Source organism: Notechis scutatus, chromosome 12, assembly GCF_049901735.1.
Source record: "Notechis scutatus isolate UNSWTSFEM ecotype Mainland chromosome 12, rNotScu1.2, whole genome shotgun sequence".
Lineage (NCBI taxonomy): Eukaryota > Metazoa > Chordata > Lepidosauria > Squamata > Elapidae > Notechis > Notechis scutatus.
This window is the reverse complement of record NC_142020.1, coordinates 552768-571872: the sequence shown is the minus strand read 5'-3', so window position 1 is coordinate 571872 and position 19105 is coordinate 552768. Positions and strand designations below refer to the sequence as shown.

The window sequence follows — 19105 nt, the reverse complement described above, 5'->3', positions numbered from 1 at the left end:
ATTTGAATAGGAGCTTGTATTCTGATTGGTTGTCAGACTCCCATGGGGCCATGCGGGGGCAACTCTGTAGGCTGTCCTGAGTCCCAGGCTTGGTTGAGCCTTGCTGGGTGATGATGTCATGAAAGGGCTTTGGGCAATTCCTATAGCTCTATCTGGAGTAGATCTTTGTTATGTAAAATAGGCTGGTCTGGGCCAGAGTAATGACCCAGGCTGCCATTTGTTCAGAATGCCCGCCCCCTTCTGCCTTTGTTCAGACTTTGCTGCAGGGAGTTTCAAAATATCCTGTCTTGAATGGATTACCAAACCTGCATTTCTAAAAGGTGCCTCCTCAGTTTCTGCTTGGGGCAGGTTTCTGAATAGGCTGGCCCAATCTTTCTCAATGGGCACAAAATACCTGCTGGGGCTATTAAGAAAGACTGAGTCTGCTTCCTGCCTCTAAAAACATGTTTCTCCATTTCTCATTTAGGGAAATACAATATTCTGCCTTTTTTAATATTTCCCAAAATATTTCGTTCTTGGGGGGGGGGGGCGAGGGGTTGCTGACTTTCTACACCTTTTTTTTAATCTGTGAAGTTTTGGGAGATGAATTTTCTACAGCACATGAGATGCTTCAAAAGTTCCGCCTTTTGCACATCACTAGAAGCTGGGTTACCATTTCCCATTATTCATTTCGGGGGGGGGACACTTAGGGTGCTGTCTGACCCTCCCCAACCCACTTGATTTGTGTTTCAGAGGTTATGTGAATGCAGAAATTGGATGATTCAATAAATAGGTTAAAATGTGAACAGAGTCATTGTATCTTAGCCATTTGCAAATCTTAATATGTGAGACCTCTGCTTTTCACACTGGAGATCAGTGGAAAATTACACCAGTCACATCCAGGAAAGCGGCAGGGAGGGAAAAAATCTCATGGATGAAACTCCTAAGCTCCATTGCTGCTGCCCCCCTTGAACAAGCAAGCCCTCAGGCGTTGCACAATCCACCCCCCACCTCCCTCCTCCGCAAAATACTAGGACGTTCCTCTGGTTGCATTTCCAGATATGGCCAGTAGATGGTGCTGCTGCCATTCCGGTGGGTGAATTTCTGACAAATTTGCCTCGTTCCAGCCTCTTTTCCCTAATAGTTATAGGCTGTTTTGGAGAGGACTGGGGGAAAGAACATGAAAACCCCCGAGGGAGATTAATTGTATGGATTAATGCAGAGGTCTCCAAACTTGGGCAACTTTAAGACTTGTGGACTTCAACTCCCAAAATTCCCCAGCCAGCAGATGTCATGTTATGTCATGTCTTTAATGCTTAAATAATAAAAAGGTGCACAAAACTATATTGTTACAACATTTTAATATATTAATCAAAAACTATTACATAACAAAACTTTACAAAAAGCAATAAAACTTATTTAAAGTGCTCCCAAATTGCTTTTCTATTATCGTCCTGGGTTACAGTTTTCTTGTGTTTAACACGAGCATCATCAGCTGTGTGATGTGCCCGTAACCACTTCTTTTCTCTAGGAAAGGTAAGCCAATTAGACTGATGGTCAGGAGGTTGGTAATATTGGAAACTGTAAGGCGACTTCTGCCTTCTGAACATATTATGTTCATCTGCGAGAAGCCCCTTTCTGCCTCTGCTGAACTGACTGCAATAGTTTTAATAATATCCCTAGCCTTTTTAATGCTGCAAGGAATTGTATAATTTTTAGAATCTTTTAGTACATTTTCTATGAAATCACGATAATCATTAATATTGATTTCATAATTGAAAATTTGACCAAATGCAACCAATTGTCCTTCAGCTGCTCTCCATGGAACCACCACTTCTTCAATGTTCCAATATTCTGGCTCCAAATAATTTAGAAATTTTAATTGATCAATGTCTTTAAATTGGCAGCCTGTTTTTAAATGTTCACAATCCATCAATCTTTTCTTCAAACTAGTTACAATGCTTTGTATAAGTTTTTCATGAGGAAGTCCCACAAATCGATGATTTTGTATAAAATTTATATTTTTAAAGGTTTCTGAAGTAATTAATTCATCAACTTTATTTTCATATGAACCCTTTTCCTCTATAAGCATTTCAAATGATCTAATTGATCTTAGCACAAGTTTTTCAGCCTTTATAATGTCTATGTTTCTCGCTTGCAATGCATTAGTAAGGAGAGATATTTCAGTTAGCACATCAATCTTCAAGGCCAAATCAGTGAGAAAATATGAGTTTTCAAGACGGGCAGCCATACCGGAGTACTTTTTATTTGAACAAAAAACCTGATGTAGTGCTGGATAAGCCCGCCACACAGCTAGGGTTGATCTTAAACTACAGGAAGCCCATCTTGGTCCAAAAACTCTACCAATTTTTATAATTTCAATCTCAAGTTGTTCGGAAATTTTGTTCAGTTCAATTAGGTTCTTATTTGATTGATGGAAAATAGAATATATTTTATCAATAAAAAATTGAAAATGATTGATTTGCTTTATTAGTCTAATAGAATAATCTAAAACAAGTTGCAGACGATGGTTTAAACAGTGCCATATTATAATATTTGGAAACTCTTTGGCTATCCTAGTGCTTACCCCAGATTTTCTCCCAAGCATAACATCAGAGCAAAATCCAATTAAATGTTTCTCCAGATAGTTTCTATTAAACCCAACTTTATTCAAACTTTCTATAACCGAACAATATATTGTCTCTGCATCTTGTCTATCTAATTCTACTAGTTCAAGGAAAATTGTTGGTGAGAAAGCTGGACCCTCAACTTTTAAGTACAGTATAAGAACTAGTTTGGAAGATATTGTTGAGGCTTCGTCAATTATCAGATTTTGCGAGTTTTCTCAATAATTTTGGTAAATAAATGTTTCCTGATATCTTTTGCAATGAAATCTACTATTGCAACTGCAGTTCTACATGAATGCAACCCTGTTCCCACACACTCTACATGTACTACCCAGATATTTCTCACTCATCTTCTCCAGTCCTTTGCTTATGGCATCCTGCTCACATTGCTTTAACTTCTCTGTACAGATGTTGTGAGCCTTAGATGAGAAATGTTCCTTCAATTTCTTTCTGAGGGAAGCTTGCTGGATTTCTTTACTCCTTCCTGATAGTTCAATTTGGTAATTCTTCCACTCCTTAGCTCCGTGGACACTTTTTTCTTTGGTTGAAATTTCAAATCTTCTGCAATACTTGCAACCTATTTTTTTCTGGGAAACGTCCAGTCCATCATATTTTTCCCTAAAATTATTGTACTGCTGCAGTTTCCAGCAGTCAGGAAGGTTCAATGTCTGATTCAGCTCTTCCAGTACCTGATGATGTGCTGGCTCCTTCCTCTGGTCATGGTGTGGATGATGTACTGGCTCCACTTTCTTCAATGGATGATGTGCTGGCTCTTTCCTCTGGTCCTGGTGTGGATGATGTGCTGGCTCCACTTTCTTTGATGGAAGCTGGCTCTGCTTTCCTCATACTCCAATGGCTGTGGTTGTGACTCTTTTGGATCTCCTTTTATTTTCTTGCCAAAGAAAGCAGACAAATTCATTTGCCTTTTCTTCTTGGCAATATGCTGCAAAAAAAATCAACAGTGGTTTGGACTCGATTGTTGTAAGTTGAGTGGTGAAGGCAGTGGCAAGCAAAGAAAGCAGGTGAGGAACAGAGATCAGTAATATTCAGTTACTTTTAAAAGTCCCTGGCACTATAGCTAGTTAGTGTTTAAAAGATGTTATGGAAGAGGAACAAGTTTCATCAGACAAGAATGAGACGGAACTGAAAGTGGATTTGAAAATGACAGTCTATAAAAAAGATGTTGCACTGTGTATATAAAAGAATGGCTGATATTTTCATAATTACAATTGATTAATTGAAAAAGAAACACTTGAAATGGGAATACTATTAACAAACCAAGGGAGTTTGTTATATTGTGCCAGTAGTGGCATAAAAATCTTTCCTAGCCAAGACTGTTTACCTGGACCAACAGTCCCTAATGGAATGCTCTCTCTATAGCAGAGAGAGAGAAGCCAGGGGAAGCCATGTTTGGTCGCCTAACCTTTTTAGAATGCAGCTTAAAAATGTTCTGAAGCTTTTTACAGCCTTATGCAGTTATATATAGTACAAAAAAAGAGATGATAGTACAAAATCATCTAAGAAGTTAGATTACAAATGGAATTGATAGGCACATTCACAGAGCAATACTGAATTCTTTTTCTGAAATTTATTCCTCAATTTAAAAAACTGGAATATATGAATTCAGTATTGGGCATTGCTAGTGTAGCTATTCAAGAGGATATAGTGTCCAGGTTAGCAAAAATTGTAAAGCAATATATAGATTTAAATTTTAAAACCAGAAATATTATGTTGGTACCCACATAAAGGGAGTACAATACATATTTAATGTTACACGTGTTAACAGCGGCTAGAATTGTTTGCACAATAGTGGAAAAACGAAGAGATCCCCATAGATGAAAATGAAATTAAAAAATTACAATGTGCAGAAATGGATAGAGATAAGAGGTAGAAATTAGGTGGAGAATGATCATTGCTATGTATGAATTAAATACAGAAGGTTGATAATTATAAACATGTTGATATAATTAACAAAATTAGAAATAAGTCAATACAAAACTTTAAATAATTTTTCTGTTACACTGCTGTCGGTTCGGACTGGTTCTATAGAAATGGGTGTTAATGTCACTGGTAGTTCTAAGAACCGGTAAAACCAACCCTTGCTTGGCCCTGCCCCTCTCCGCCGCTCCTATGGGCCAAAAGCCGAATTTTTATTACTGCGCATGCGCGAAAATCCCTTCCTCATTCTCCCCCGCCCACCCCTCCCTTTGCTGCCCCTGCCCCTACCCCTATCTGCCGTTCCAAAGTAAAAAAAAACCAGTTTATTTTTTTAAAACCCGGGTTTTTTTACTGTGCATGCACGAAAATCCCTTCCTCATTCTCCCCCGCCCTGCCCCTACTTATAGCGCATGTGCTCTAACTACAAAAAAGTTCCCGTTTGGTGCCATTGCTTACACCAGCAGCAGCAGCAGCAGCAGCAGCAGCCGAGCCAGCCAGCCGTCGCTTCCTTCTGCCGCCCTGCTGAGTGAGTGAGGGCAAGCCACAGCCCCACTCATCACTGCTGCTAACCGTCCTCACCCGGCCGGCCTGCCTCCCATGCCTGCCTTGCCTCCCGAGTCCGACATGCCTGCCTTACCTTAAAGAAGACGCAAGCCTCAGTCACCGCCACCGCCGCTAGCTGTCCTCACCTGCCCTGACTGCCTATCCCGCCGGCCTCCGCAGACGCGGATCGGTAAGTATGACTTCAAACCCGGTCGCCTACCTACCACCACCAGTCCTGGTTGATTGCCGAATCCCGGGACACCCACCGCCCTTGCTGACACTCCCTGCCTTGCCCGCTCTCACCTTCCCTCGCCCACTGCGGCCCAAGGGTTGCTGCCTTGCCTTCCCACCACCGATTGGTAGTGAGGTGGCAAAGCAGCAGCTCCTGCTGGCCCGGTCCCCTACCTCCTCTTGCCACTGCCGCCAGCCGACTCCCAGGCCCGGTGCCGCTGCCTCGCCTGCTGTTAGATCGGGTAGATCGGTTCCAATCAGAGACGCGAGACCAGTGTACTTCAAGCTCTTTATTTCATTGTATAGACCTGTACAAGATCTTGGAGCCGCAGCAGCCCTTCATATAGGGATTGCTCGCGGCTCGTCGGCCAATGACAGTACTTTGAATCTCCCGCGATCGGCTCGGCCAATCGCAGTCGATTCCAAGTAAGCCAATCACGGTTGTTGAGTAGGCCAATCAGAATGCAGTTCGTGCGGACCAATCAGAATTTACCTTTTGGAGTATGTTAATACAGAACACCCCTCCCCTCTTGGTTCAGTCCTATGGGACGTGGTTACGTAGTCACGCAGATAGGCGGGGCTCCGTACCTGCATATTTGACCTGCGCAGCTCAGTTGTTGTTTGGTCTTCGACCGGTTTGGATGGACTCTTCGTCACTCTCGTCCTTCTCGATGGAACCGCCTGGAAGGGTGAGCCGGGCCTACTGTGGTAGTTCCCACCCGGTCTACCCGGGTCGGTTGAGCTGCCAGTTCTGCTGTTCCCGCCTGGTCTTTCTGGGCTGGTTGAACTGGCTTGGCTGCTCCTTCCAGGTGAAGCTCCCAGTTGTTTGTCTGCTGAGGGGTCGTCGTTTGTCAGTGAGTATTGCTGGTTTATTTTGGTTTCAAGGTGTTCGGTTTGTGTTTTAGAGTTTTCTTCCCTTCTTTGTTTATTGCTTGAGGTTCTCCCCCCCCCTCTGGTTTCTTTATTAGTGATTGTATGTGGTGTTTGTGTGCTGTCCGTGTTGTCGGTGGTTGTTCTTGACCTTAGTTGGTCAATGTGCCACTTCCAGCTTCGTCCGTCGTCCATTTGTAGCCGGTACGACCGGGGGCCCGTTACCTGGGTTATTTTTGCCGGTCGCCTTCTGGGGCAGGAAAACATTATAAAAATTAATAAGTCCAAGAAAAGCCTGCAGTTCTGTTTTATTTAGTGGTCTAGGGGCTTCTTTGATGGCTTTAACCTTTTTATCCGTGGGGTGGATTCTGTTTTTGTCTAGAAGGTACCCCAGGAACTCAACTTTCTCTGTGCAAAGTTGACATTTTTCTTTTTTCACTTTTAGCCCGGTGTCTTTGAATTTCTGTAAGACCTCCCTTAGGCGGCTCTCTAATTGGGTTTTATTTGTAGCTGACACTAGCACATCGTCGAAGTAGGGCACCACCCCTTTTATCCCTTGTAATAGTCTCTCCATCAGGCTCTGGAATACCCCTGGTGCGACGCTGACTCCGAATTGGAGTCTTTTGCATAAGAATATCCCCCGGTGGGTTACGATGGTTTGCACCTCTGCTGTCTCGGTGTTGACTGGCAGCTGCTGGTATGCCTGCGCCAGATCGAATTTCGCGAAGACTTTGCCTCCCCCCAGTGAGTGCAGAAGGTGCTGTACCACTGGGACGGGGTAAGCACTCTGCTGCAGGGCATGGTTGAGGGTGGCCTTGTAGTCACCACAGATCCTCACTGACCCATCCGGCTTGATCGGGGTGACTATAGGGGTTTCCCACCGGGCATGGTCTATTGGCTCTAAGACCCCTTGCGCGATGAACTTGTCCAATTGCTCATCGATTTTGGGCTTGAGCGCGAATGGCACTCGCCGTGGCTTAAGGCAGATTGGGGCAATGTTCGGGTTTAGGTTGAAAGATATCGGGGACCCCCAGTACTTGCCTAGGTCACCGTTGAAGACCTCCTGGAAGTCGCTTACGAGTGTTTCTTCCCAGTCCTCCTCGGCGACGTGGTTGATGCCCGTCACCTCGATCCCCAATGGCGCAAACCATTGCAGTCCCAGCAGGCTTGGGCGGTCTTTGTTCATGATGGTGAGCGGAAGCACCTCTGTACGCCCCTTGAATGTTATTTTAAAATGTCCAATCCCGACCACAGGAATGCGGTTTCCCTGATAGTCCTTCAGGGTCAGCTTCTGGTTTTCTAGTTTGGGCCTGTGGATGGTAGGCACCAGGCACTTGATTGTATGTCAGGAGACCATGGAGAGGTAGGATCCGGAATCTACCTCCATCTCACATGGCTGGTCTTCGATGCCTACCTCCACATGCATTTTCCGGGCGTTGAGGGTAGTTGAGTGCCCGATGATGACCGTCTGATGGGTCCCTTCTTTGCCTTGCTGAACCGCTTGTTCCTCCCGTCCCGGCTCCACCGGCTCCACCGGCTCTGGCGTGTCGGTCTCTGGTCCTGGGGGGTGCCGTCTCGTCACTGGGGGCTGCCGTCTCATCGCTGGGGGCTGTGGTTCCTCTTATTCTGGCACACCTTGGCGATGTGCCCCCGTTTGTCACAGTGCTGACAGATGGCGTTGAGGAATCGGCACTCTGAGCGGGGATGGTCGCCTCCACACCTGGCGCACTGGAAGCCCAACTTATGGCCTCGCCGTTCCCGCCGGTCTCGTTCCGCCTGCAGTCAGTGGATCTCCTCCTCGTCGTCCTCGGTATCGGAGAAGGAGTTGAGGTCCCCGTGGTGTGTGGTGGTGGTCTTGTGGCTGGCCTCCGGACGTCCTTCCGGGGTTGGTGCCATTTCCACGGTTGTGGGTCGGTCTGCTGCGTTCATCTGCTGCATCCGGGCCGCGGACTGCTTGGTGGCTTCGGCTGCAGTTGCTTCGGCAATGGCCTCGGTGACTGAGATGTCCGCCCTTGCCATCAGCCAGCTCTGGAGGATGGGGTCCCTGAGCCCGAGGACCACGAGGTCTCGCAAAGCCTCGTCCATGTCGGTGAACCCTCACATGCCCCCGAGGTCCCTGAGTGTGGCCACGAAGTCACTGATGCTCTCACCCTCTTTCTGATCCCTCTGATAGAACTCATGCCGTCTGATGAGGTTGGGCACGGCGGGGGCGTAGTGGTTTCGCAGTAGCCGGTCGAGGTCGGGCCAGTCCATCTCTTTCACATCTGCAGGCTTGGCTAGAGCTTTGGCCATCTTGAACACTGCAGGCCCGCAGTGCGTCAGGAACACGGCCCTCTTCTTCTGTCCGTTGGCATCCTTTAAATTGCTGCTCTCGAGGAACATTAGGAATCGGTCAATGTATGATTCCCAGTCCTCAGCTGCCTGGTCGAAGGGTGTGGGTGGCGAGTTGCTGCCGGCCATCTCGTCGGCCGTTCAGTGTCGATCTGCCACGTGCTCGGTTGGTCTCTTGTCTCATGATCCCATCTTCATCACCAGTGTTAGATCGGATAGATCGGTTCCAATCAGAGACGCGAGACCAGTGTACTTCAAGCTCTTTATTTCATTGTATAGACCTGTACAAGATCTTGGAGCCGTGGCAGCCCTTCATATAGGGATTGCTCGCAGCTCGTCGGCCAATGACAGTACTTTGAATCTCCCGTGATCGGCTCGGCCAATCGCGGTCGATTCCAAGTAAGCCAATCACGGTTGTTGAGTAGGCCAATCAGAATGCAGTTCGTGCGGACCAATCAGAATTTACCTTTTGGAGTATGTTAATACAGAACACCTGCCATGGCCCAAGGGTTGCTGCCTTGCCTTCCCACCACCAATTAATATTGAGGAGGCAAAGGAGAAGCTCCTGCTGGGCCGGTCTCCTATCTCCTCTTGCTGCTGCCGCCACCAGCCAACTTCCAGGTCCAGCGCTGCTGCCTTGCCCACATGGCAGCCACCATCTTGGCTAGGCTGCTGGCACCAGCCTGCCACCTTCCCTTGCCCACCGCGGCCCAAGGGTTGCTGCCTTGCCTTCCCAGCACTTATTGGTAGTGAGGAGGCAAAGCAGCAAGTCCTGCTGGGCCAGTCCCCTACCTCCTCCTGCCACCGCTGCCGCCAGCCCGGTCGAGAGCTGATTCCTGGGCCGGCCGGCCTCCCCGCAGCAAGCTAGAAGACTGAGGAGGACCCCGGCACAGTTGGTTAGCCAACTTGCCTGTCTCCTTTTTGGTACGTTGCTTTTTTATATTTATGTATTTATTTATTTTTTTACTATCTGTTTTTGTTTTTATTAATCATAAAAACAAAACAGATACTAAAGAAATAAACACAAATAAAAATTATTTTACTATTCATCTTGATGTTTCTTTAAGCAAAGAAGAAACATCAAGATAAATAGTAAAATAATTTTTCTTTATGTGTTTATTTCTTTAGTATGTTTTGTTTTATGATTAATAAAAACAAAAACAAAGAATAAAAAATATATAAATACATAAATAAAGAAAAGCAACTTACCAAAAGGGAGACAGGCAACTTCTTGTTACATTGATGTTGCTGTATTCAATATATAACATCAATGTAACAAGAAGTTGCCTGTCTCCCTTTTGGTAAGTTGCTTTTTTATATTTATGTATTTATATATTTTTTTACTCTTTGTTTTTGTTTTTATTAATCATAAAAACAAAACATACTAAAGAAAGAAACACATAAAGAAAAATTATTTTACTATTCATCTTGATGTTTCTTTAAGCAAAGAAGAAACTTACCAAAAGGGAGACAGGCAACTTCTTGTTACATTGATGTTATACACTGTATGTTTCTGCTTAAATCAATATATAGCAACATCAATGTAACAAGATGTTGCATGCATACATAAATGGATTTTTTAAAAAAATAAAACTGTTTTATTTTTTTTAAACATAAACAAAACAAAAAACATAAACCATCTTCAGTTACATAGTGTGTTGGTTGGTACAAATCACTTGTGCACAATCTCTGCAGTCTTTCCCTTCCAATTTGCATTAATCCTTATATCATAAATCCACTATATATATTTATATTATTACTACTATTAATTACTTACTAGACTACTAATATTACATCATTTGATGTGAGCAAATCACCATTTTTACTTAATCTACTTTATAATGTTCATTTCATCATCACCAATCTATTCTACAACAATATATCCTTACTTTACCTTACCTCTGTAATTCTATTATATTATAAAGTATTATAAAATATTTCATAAATGAAAAAGCAAAGCAGTAACAAATATCAATAATCAATAATCAATAACCCACCCCTGTTTGCACCCGAGCTGACCCAAACCTCAGAGCTAATCCTTATCCCAAAGTTATGGGTTCAGCTTGCTGACTTCCCTTACCTACATGGTTCTAACATGCCAGAGGCTGTTCCCTTGGAGACCTGCTGCGTATCTGGGTATGGCCTGGTGCGACACTCACACCCCCTTCTCCCTGCTTTTCGAGGGCCAGCAAGAGCTCACCAGATGCTGCTGGAACCGCCATGCTTTCCAAGGCATCAAACTTTTAAAAGTATTTTTTTAAACTTAGACAGAAGCAGAAACACAGAAAATTGATTTTTTTTTTTTTTTTTTTTGGCTGCTGCTGCACACGGCTGGCTCATGTTTAACTGATCGTCCAACTAGGACTCCAAGGTCCCTCTCACAGCTGCTGTATTTGAGCCAGGTTTCCCCTAATCTGTACTTGTGCCTTTGGCTTTTCCTTCCCAGGTGTAAAACTTTGCTTTTCTCCACATTAACTTTCATTTTGTTGGATAGGGCCCATTGTTCAAGTCTGTCAAGATCTTTTTGGATCCTGAGCTTGTCTTCTGGGGTGTGGGCTGTTCCTGCCAGCTTAGTTTCAGCTGCAAATTTGATGAGTCCCCCTTCTGTTCTAAATGGACCAAATGGACCATAACAACAATATGCTCACTCAGGCCTCCCCTGGGCTGCACTGCTGCCCTTGATGATGTCTGCCTCCAAAGCCCATTTTGCTTGTGATTTTTGAGCCACCTTAAATTACCAGGCCATCAGGCTGACATTTAAATGGCTTGGTAAACAGCATGTAGATGCTTTGTGAAATGCTTCGGTGAAGTCAAGATATATTATAAGATTGGATAAACTTGGGGGGGGGAAAGACTTTTATTTTTAGAAGGGCACAATCTACAACAGGGCTGGCACACATATCTGTGGCCTAATAGACATACAACACATCAATATTTTTTGAGACATAAAATCCGACAAGCCCTAATATCAATTTGGAATAAAATAAGATTGCAAAATTATATGGAAACTCCAAGCTGGCTTTCCCCCTTAGAAGTTATATCATACCCAAACCTCTATAACCAAAAAAAGGTAATTACATACAAAGATATCCTAACAGATGAAGGAAGATTAAACAAATACTTGAATTTAGTCAACAGGGCTTAGCACTGGAATGGTGAGCATATCTCCAAGTACAATCCAGATATGAAAGGGATAAAAAAGAATGGGGAATAAATCATCAAGATACAATGTTAGATAAAATACTATTAGGACGAGAAAAGAAACAAATAAAGAAACTATATAACTATCTACTAGATTATAAGATGTATGAGGAGCAGGTGAAAGAACCAATGTTAACCTGGGCTAGAAATTTCGGCTATAACATAAATTTGGACCAATGGCAGCAAATTTGGGATAGGAATAAAAATATTACTTTAGCCACATCTTATAAAGAAAACCTGTTTAAGATGTTTTATAGATGCCATCTCCCACCCACCAGATTAGCTAAAATGTATAGTTTTCAATCTTTGACATGTTGGAAATGTTTGAAAGAATGGGGCACCTATTATCATATGTGGTGGGAGTGCAAGAAAATGCAAGAATTTTGGCACAAAATTTGGCAATGGTTAGAGGAAATGCTAAACCCAAAAATAAATTATACACTAAAAATGTTCCTATTAGGAATAACGAACGAGAATCTTAAAAAAGCAGATATATATCTAATTATTCATGTTATCACAGCCACAAGATTATCAATTGCCCAAACATGGAAATTAAAAGAAATACCCAACGACGAAGTTATAATAGAAAATTTTTTACACTGCGCCAAGTTAGATAGCTTAACGTTAGAACTTAAGGAGAAAGATACTTCAGAATTCTATGAAATATGGAAAAAAATTATAATTGGAGGGATATGAAAGGAAGTAAAAAAAATGTGAAATAGAATTTAAGAAAGAACGTATACCACAACAAAATGTCTAAGGTAGAAACGGATACAAAGATCTACAATATAAATATGTATATAGATGTGTGTGTGTGTGTGTGTGTGTGTGTGTATAAATACTGTCTGATGACATTCTGATACTATAACAATGTAAAGACTGTTGATATATGTCAAAAGATCACCACATTCAAATGTTTTTAAAATCTAATTTTGAATAAAAAAAATTTAAAAAGATATATTATGCCTACAACTTCCTAACATCTGTTAAGAATCTGCCAGAATGGTCTAGACCAGGTTGCCCCAAGGTGGTCAATATTAACCCCCAAAGGTTGATGGGACTATCTATTAATATTGTGGTGGTTGTTATTGTAGTACTATTAAAGTAATACAGGTATTTATTACATTATTTTCACATAATAACTCTTGAACAAGCTGAAACTTCATGGAGGGGTTGATGGGGGAGAACTAGCTTTTTAAATCTCTGCTTTTAGCCTTTTATAAATCACTTAAGGTGGTGAATATAACCAATAATCTTTCCATCTCCTAGTTTCCTCAAAACAACCCTGTAAGGTGGGCTGGACTGTGAGAGGGACTAGCCCAAAATCATCCAGCCAGCTTGCATGCCTAAAATGGGACTAAAACTCATAATCTCCTGGTCTCTAGGCTGAGGTCTTAACCACTAGGCCAGTGGTGGCTAACCTTTTTGGGCTCCTGTGCCAAAAATTGCACATGCGCCAGCATGCACACACTCACGTGCCAGCACCCAGAATGCAATGTGCGCTCCCCTCCTCACACCCCCTGTGCATGCGCATACAGTTGTCCCCCCCCCCCGCCACCCCCTTACCTGCACTGAGCCTCACAGCTGATTTTTTTGTCTGGTGTGAGGCCTTTTTCGGCTGCCCAGAAACTTGGAAAAAGCCTCTGCAAGGCTTTTCAGGCCAAATTATAGGCCCATTTTGTCGCTTCCAGTATTACAGGAAGTGACAAAACAGGCCTATAATTTGTCTTGAAAAGCCTTGCTGAGGTTTTTTCCAAGTCTCTGGGTGGCCGAAAAAGGCATCAAACCAACCGAAAAAAATCAGCTGTGAGGCGCGCACATGCGCAGTGAGGCAAGTTTGCCTTTGGCTTGCGTGCCGGCACAAATGGCTCTGTGTGCCACTTGTGGCATGTGTGCCATAGGTTCATAGGCACTAGGCTTTCTGTGATAAATATCATATATTGTATATCATATCATCATAGAGATGATGCATTTGGGGACCTCTGGTCTTTATCTTCCACCTTCCCTTATGCTCTGACAGAGACAGAGGAGAAAAATATTACATTACATTTTCATGAGGCATATACAAGGTTTACGTGACTTCCACCAGCCCTTGCAATCTGTGTTTCTCTCTTGTTAAAAGAGTGTATGAGAGCTTGACCACCAGGGGGCAGTGTGAGAGTCCCAATATAGGCTGAAACTGAGGGAGTCCTTGGTTGTTTTCTTGCAGACTTTACATTAGCCAAACTAGGCAGCAGCATCAGTGCTAGGAGGGAGTGGGTGAGTGCTAGAACAGAGAGTTAAGCCCCATCCCCTTCTGGCACTGAGGATCATGCTACCTAGTTTGGCTAAGGAAATGTCTGCACTACCCCTCATTTCAACCCTGAGCTACAAATATTCTCTTTTAAAGACAAAGTTGGTCACAAACGGCCTCTTGCTGTCGAAATCAGACAAAACAGCATCTGTTAAATCGTCTCCTCATCAGTCCCCCAAATGTAGCTCTCTGGGTTTGTGATCACTGTGCTTTGGCCAGATGTTTTTGGCAAAGTCACCTTGTTTCTTCTCAAACCATATTGTGTCAAAGATGTTGAGACTTTGGAAAAAGTGCAAAGAAGAGCAACTAAGACGATTAAAGGCCTGGAGACGAAAACATGTGAAGAACGGCTGCAGGGTTTGGGTTTGGCCAGTCCAGAGAAAAGAAGGACTGGGGGGACCTGATAGCAGCGTTCCCGTATTTGAGGGGCTCTCGCAGAGAAGAGGAGGGGGTCAAGCTCTTCTCCAAAGCCCCTGAAGGCAGGACAAGAAACAACGGATGGAAACTAACCAAGGAGAGAAGCAATCTGGAATGAAGGAGAAACCTCCCAGCAGTGAGACAACTGACCAGTGGGACAGTTTCCCACCAGAAGTTATAGGCACTTCATCACTGGAAGTTTTATTTTATTTATTTATTTTATTTTTATTTATTTATTTTTGTCAATTGCTTACAAGATAATAGGTATAAGTATATACATAGTTATGAATACATGAAATGGATACATATAAGAAAAATAAAAGAAACAATAGGACAGGGACGGTAGGCACGTTGGTGCGCTTATGCACGCCCCCTACAGACCTCTTAGGAAAGGGGTGAGGTCAATAATAGACAGACTAAGGTTAAAGTTTTTGGGGTTTGGGGAAGAAACCACAGAGTCAGGTAGAGTATTCCAGACATTGACCACTCTGTTGCTGAAGTCGTATTTCCTGCAATCAAGTTTGGTGCGGTTAACCTTGAGTTTGTATCTATTGTGTGCTCTTGTGTTGTTATGGTTGAAGCTGAAGTATTCATTGACAGGTAAGTCATTGCAATGTATGATTTTATATACCATACTTAGATCAGACCGAAGATGGCGTAATTCAAGGTTTTCTAGTTCTAGAATTTCAAGTCTGGTGGCATAAGGTATTCTACAACGAGTAGAGGAGTGGAGAACTCTTCTTGTGAAATATTTCTGGACTTTCTCAACTGTGCTAATATCAGATACGTAATGCAGGTTCCAGACTGATGATCTGTATTCGAGTATTGGTCTAGCAAATGTTTTGTATGCTCTAGTTATTAGTGTAATATTACCAGAGAAAAAGCTACGTAAGATTAGGTTAACAACTCTTAACGCCTTTTTAACTATGTAGTTGCAGTGGGCTCTAGTTTTTTCTAGAAGTTTTTAAGAAGAGCCTGGGCACTCGCTTGTCTGGAAGGGTATAAGCTCTCCTGCTGGAGCAGAGGGTTGGACTAGAAGACCTCCAAGATCCCTTCCAGCTCTATTCTGATTGACATTGCTTATGGTACTAGAGAGGGGAAAGGGAGCGGCCTTGAACACAGGGACTCTGTAGTCTCTTCCCCAAACCCCAAAAACTTTAACCTTAGACTGTCTACTATTGACCTCACCCCTTTCCTAAGAGGTCTGTAGGGGGCGTGCATAAGCGCACCAACGTGCCTACCGTCCCTGTCCTATTGTTTCTCTTATTCTTCTTTTATTTTTCTTATATGTACCCATCTCATGTATTCACAACTATGTATACACTTATACTTATTATCTTGTAAACAATTGGCAAATCAAATCAAATCAAATAAATAAATAAATAAATAAAGAGCTGCTATCAAGGCAACGGATAGATAAGAGAGGTTGGATCTCTGGCCAGGATAGTAATTGGAGAAATCATTTCAGACAAGCCCCTCCCTAGTTCACAGGAAGAGAAGGGGAGGGAGGGGATCTGCAACTTTCAGCTATTCGTCCTGGCCTATCTGGCCTTGGTTTCCTCATCTCGTCTCCCTTGGCCGATTCATCTGGTTATGATCTCCTGGATATCCGTGTCCAACTGATGGAGCCCTAATTTGCTGGCGGTGAGGGCAACATTGGCTCAGTCAGAGTCTTCACTGCCGCTGCCTTCCTTGAGTCAAGGCCTCCTGGCGCTGAGGCCATGGACAGGCTCGGTTTTCTTCTCAGCATATCAGAAGCGCTTGCCCGCCCCTTCTTCTGATCATATTTATTCCAGTTTCCTAGCCTTCCCTGTAGCCGGAGTCTTCCATTATTCCAAGCTTTCATGCTTCGCTTCCAGACTAAACAAGGCCAGCTAGAGGCTATGTGTGTACTGAAGCTTTGGGGAGTATGAATCTCAGATTTTCAAAAGTTGGAGGATCATTCAGTGGGTACCATATTATTGTGCCTGTCCCAAGAGATCCTCTGTGCCAATCAAGAGTAAGAGTCACACCTGGTGGTTGCTGTCGGACTTCCAGCAGGCAAAGTCATGGTGTCCCCTTGCCTTCCCTCTCTGCAAAGATCTGCCATCCTACCCACATTGCCTGGGTGGCTGCTGGGTGCCAGAGAAGCCGCTGCAGCGCCAAGCAAGGCCTGGTCTTTGGAGAGCCCTTTGCTGAGTGAGAGGCCCTTCAGGCTGAAAGGCCCTGGACTTTCTCATCCCCTAATTGACACATCCAAGGGCTCCCTCCAGCTCCGCCACAATCACAGCAGCCGCAGCTGAAGCACCTTCATGCAGTCAATTAAGCTGCTCAGATGGCTTTTCATCTCCCTCTTCGGCTCGGCCACCTCCCCACTTCTGACAAGAGCCTCTCCTTATCTCGCCCTGGCTGGCGATAAGGCGGAACCCTTTTCCTGACAGCCTTTCCTGAGAGGCAGGTTAGCCGCAGCAGCAGCCGGGGCAAACGCCTGATGCTCGGGGCCTAATGGCTCATTTCAGCAGGTGCCATCCGGGAGGCCTGTCAAGGGCCACTCATGGCTGGAGTTGATGCTTTGCAGGCACTGAGAGCGAGCAGGGAAGGGAGCGAGCTGACCAGCCCTAGATGCTCCCCAGGGACAGCGGGGCGCTGGGGGGCAGGACACCAGTTTCTTTCCGTGTTCCCCTTCTACAGGTGGGGGTGAAGAAAAAAAGGCACCTGCTCTGAACTTAGGAAGCCCCTGATTCCATCACCAGGCAGAAACCCAGGAGAGACGGAAAAGGGCAAGGTAGTTTACACATTATGCCAACTATGCTAGGTTGTGTGTTTAAATAAACCACAATTGGCTGGATTGGTATCTGCTATTCAGCCCTGGTTTATGAACATCAGGGACTGGATTCACACAACAGATGAAGCTGTGTCTGGAGTGGGGTGCTGGTAGATCACACAAGGCATTTGTTGGGGCTCAGCATGATGCACAAAGTGGCTCACTTTAGCTCCAGATTTGGTGCTATATGACGGCAAAGCCAAAATGGTCACCACAATACAAAAAGGATGCTGAGATTCTAGAAAGGGTGCAGAGAAGAGCAACCAGGATGATCGGGAGCATAGTTGGCTGGGGAATTCTGGGAGTTGAAGTCCACAAGATCAATTCCCCAGCCAACTATGCTCCCGATCATCCTGGTTGCTGCATCCTTTTTGTATAGTGGTGACCAGAACTGGATGCAGCATTCCAAGTGGAGTCCGAGCAAAGCTGTATAAAGTGGGACGAACACTTCACGTGATGCAGCCTTTGAATTGGCTTCTGTGGCAGCTGCTGCACATTGTTAGTTTGGCACACGATGTGAGCAAAGCTATGCATGTGGGAGCAAGTATAAATAGATCCGGGGTGCCAAAGGGCCGGTCCGTCGCTTCTGGTTCCCAAGGTTGGGCTCAGCAGAATGGCAAGGTGTCTGTGGACATCAATGGGTGGCCCCACAGAGCCACAGAGGTGGACATTGCTGTGGGAAAGGCTCAGTGTCCTCTGGCCAGTCCTTGGATCAAGGCCCTTCTCTCCTTCTGACTGGCAGCATGAATGGATGGCCCAATAATGAGGCAATTCACCCTTGCGAGAAGCAGGTCTCCTCCGGGGGGAATTTCAGCCATTCCCTTATTTAAGAAGCAGATAACAGATAATCAGAGTTGGAAGGGACCTTGTAGGTCATCTAGTCCAACCCACGCCCAAGCATTTCTGACAGATGGGACTGCTGTGAGGACAAAGACTTGGGGACTGACAACCATTTCCCCACCCCCTGGTCAGCCAGAGGCCAAGGAGTTGTGCTTCCTACCACGGCTCTTTCACTCCAGGCCACCGAAAGGAATCCCGCAGAGCGAACCGGTGCACTGGATCCACCTCCCGCTCTTCTTTGGGAGGCTTGGCACACCTGCCTTTGTCAGAGGCTCCTGTGCCAGCTGGTGTAGCTTTGGGGCTGGGCTCTTCTGAGACTCCCTGTCTGCAACGTCTTGGCACTGGTGAGCCCTGAGCTTTTGCCCCGAAGCAGGGGGGCTTCTTCCTAAGATCCAGCCAGCGCAGCACAGCTGAGGCCCACCCTGAGGAGCCTTTCCAAGTGGGAAGGCAGAGGAACCCATGGGGGGGGGGCAGACTGAGGGGGCGGGGGGAGCTGAACAGTGTGGGGGTGCTGTATGCGCCCAGGTCTCGGAAGGGAGGCTGCAAGCGCTCCTCTTGCAGCTGAGACCACAGAAAGCCTCGGGCCCAGATGGGCCTCTCTTGGCTTCCGGAGGCCTCAGGGTTTTGCCGCTTTGTTAAGGTTCTACTTAACAACCGTGTGATGAATGAATTAACCCCACTGCCTGCATTGCTGTAGAGAGAGTGCTTGACTTACAACTGTATGCTTAAAGACCTTTTGGAGTTTAGCTGCCCTTGCAAAAAGTGATTTATGGCTTGTACCCACACTTACAACCATTGCACAATCCCCATCAGAGGTGGGATTCAGCAAGTTCTGACCAGTTCTGACCAACCGGTAGCAGAAATGTTGAGTGATTCGGAGAACCGGCAAATCCCACCTCTGACTGGAGATTTTACACTATCCTTCCCCTGCCACGCCCACCAAGCCACGCCCACAGAACCAGTAGTAAAAAAATCTGAATCCCACCACTTAACCCCCTGATCCCATGATCACAATTTGGGCACTTAACAACC

General features: G+C 45.0%; 1 protein-coding gene across 1 annotated transcript; it reads right to left on the bottom strand.

The window, feature by feature from the left end:
- Window positions 1-1438: 1438 nt before the first annotated feature.
- On the bottom strand, window positions 1439-7788 carry LOC148129633 (E3 SUMO-protein ligase KIAA1586-like). The gene is made up of 3 exons (XM_087942336.1): window positions 7603-7788; window positions 7230-7521; window positions 1439-2823 (listed from the first exon to the last, which is right to left on the bottom strand). Exons 1-3 carry the CDS (start codon window positions 7786-7788, stop codon window positions 1439-1441), a joined length of 1863 nt encoding a protein of 620 aa, XP_087798462.1.
- Between the last annotated feature and the right edge of the window lie 11317 nt (window positions 7789-19105).

Bases quoted from the DNA above. Each gene is read 5' to 3' on its own strand.
- LOC148129633 (XM_087942336.1), bottom strand. From the start codon at position 7,788: ATGAGACGGCAGCCCCCAGTGACGAGACGGCACCCCCCAGGACCAGAG. The intron at 7,522-7,602 runs GTAGGCATCGAA...CATACAATCAAG, and splicing joins CCCGGAAAATGCATGTGGAG to TGCCTGGTGCCTACCATCCA. The intron at 2,824-7,229 runs GCAAGTACTGGG...AAAATTATTGAG, and splicing joins GGTCTTCAACGGTGACCTAG to AAAACTCGCAAAATCTGATA.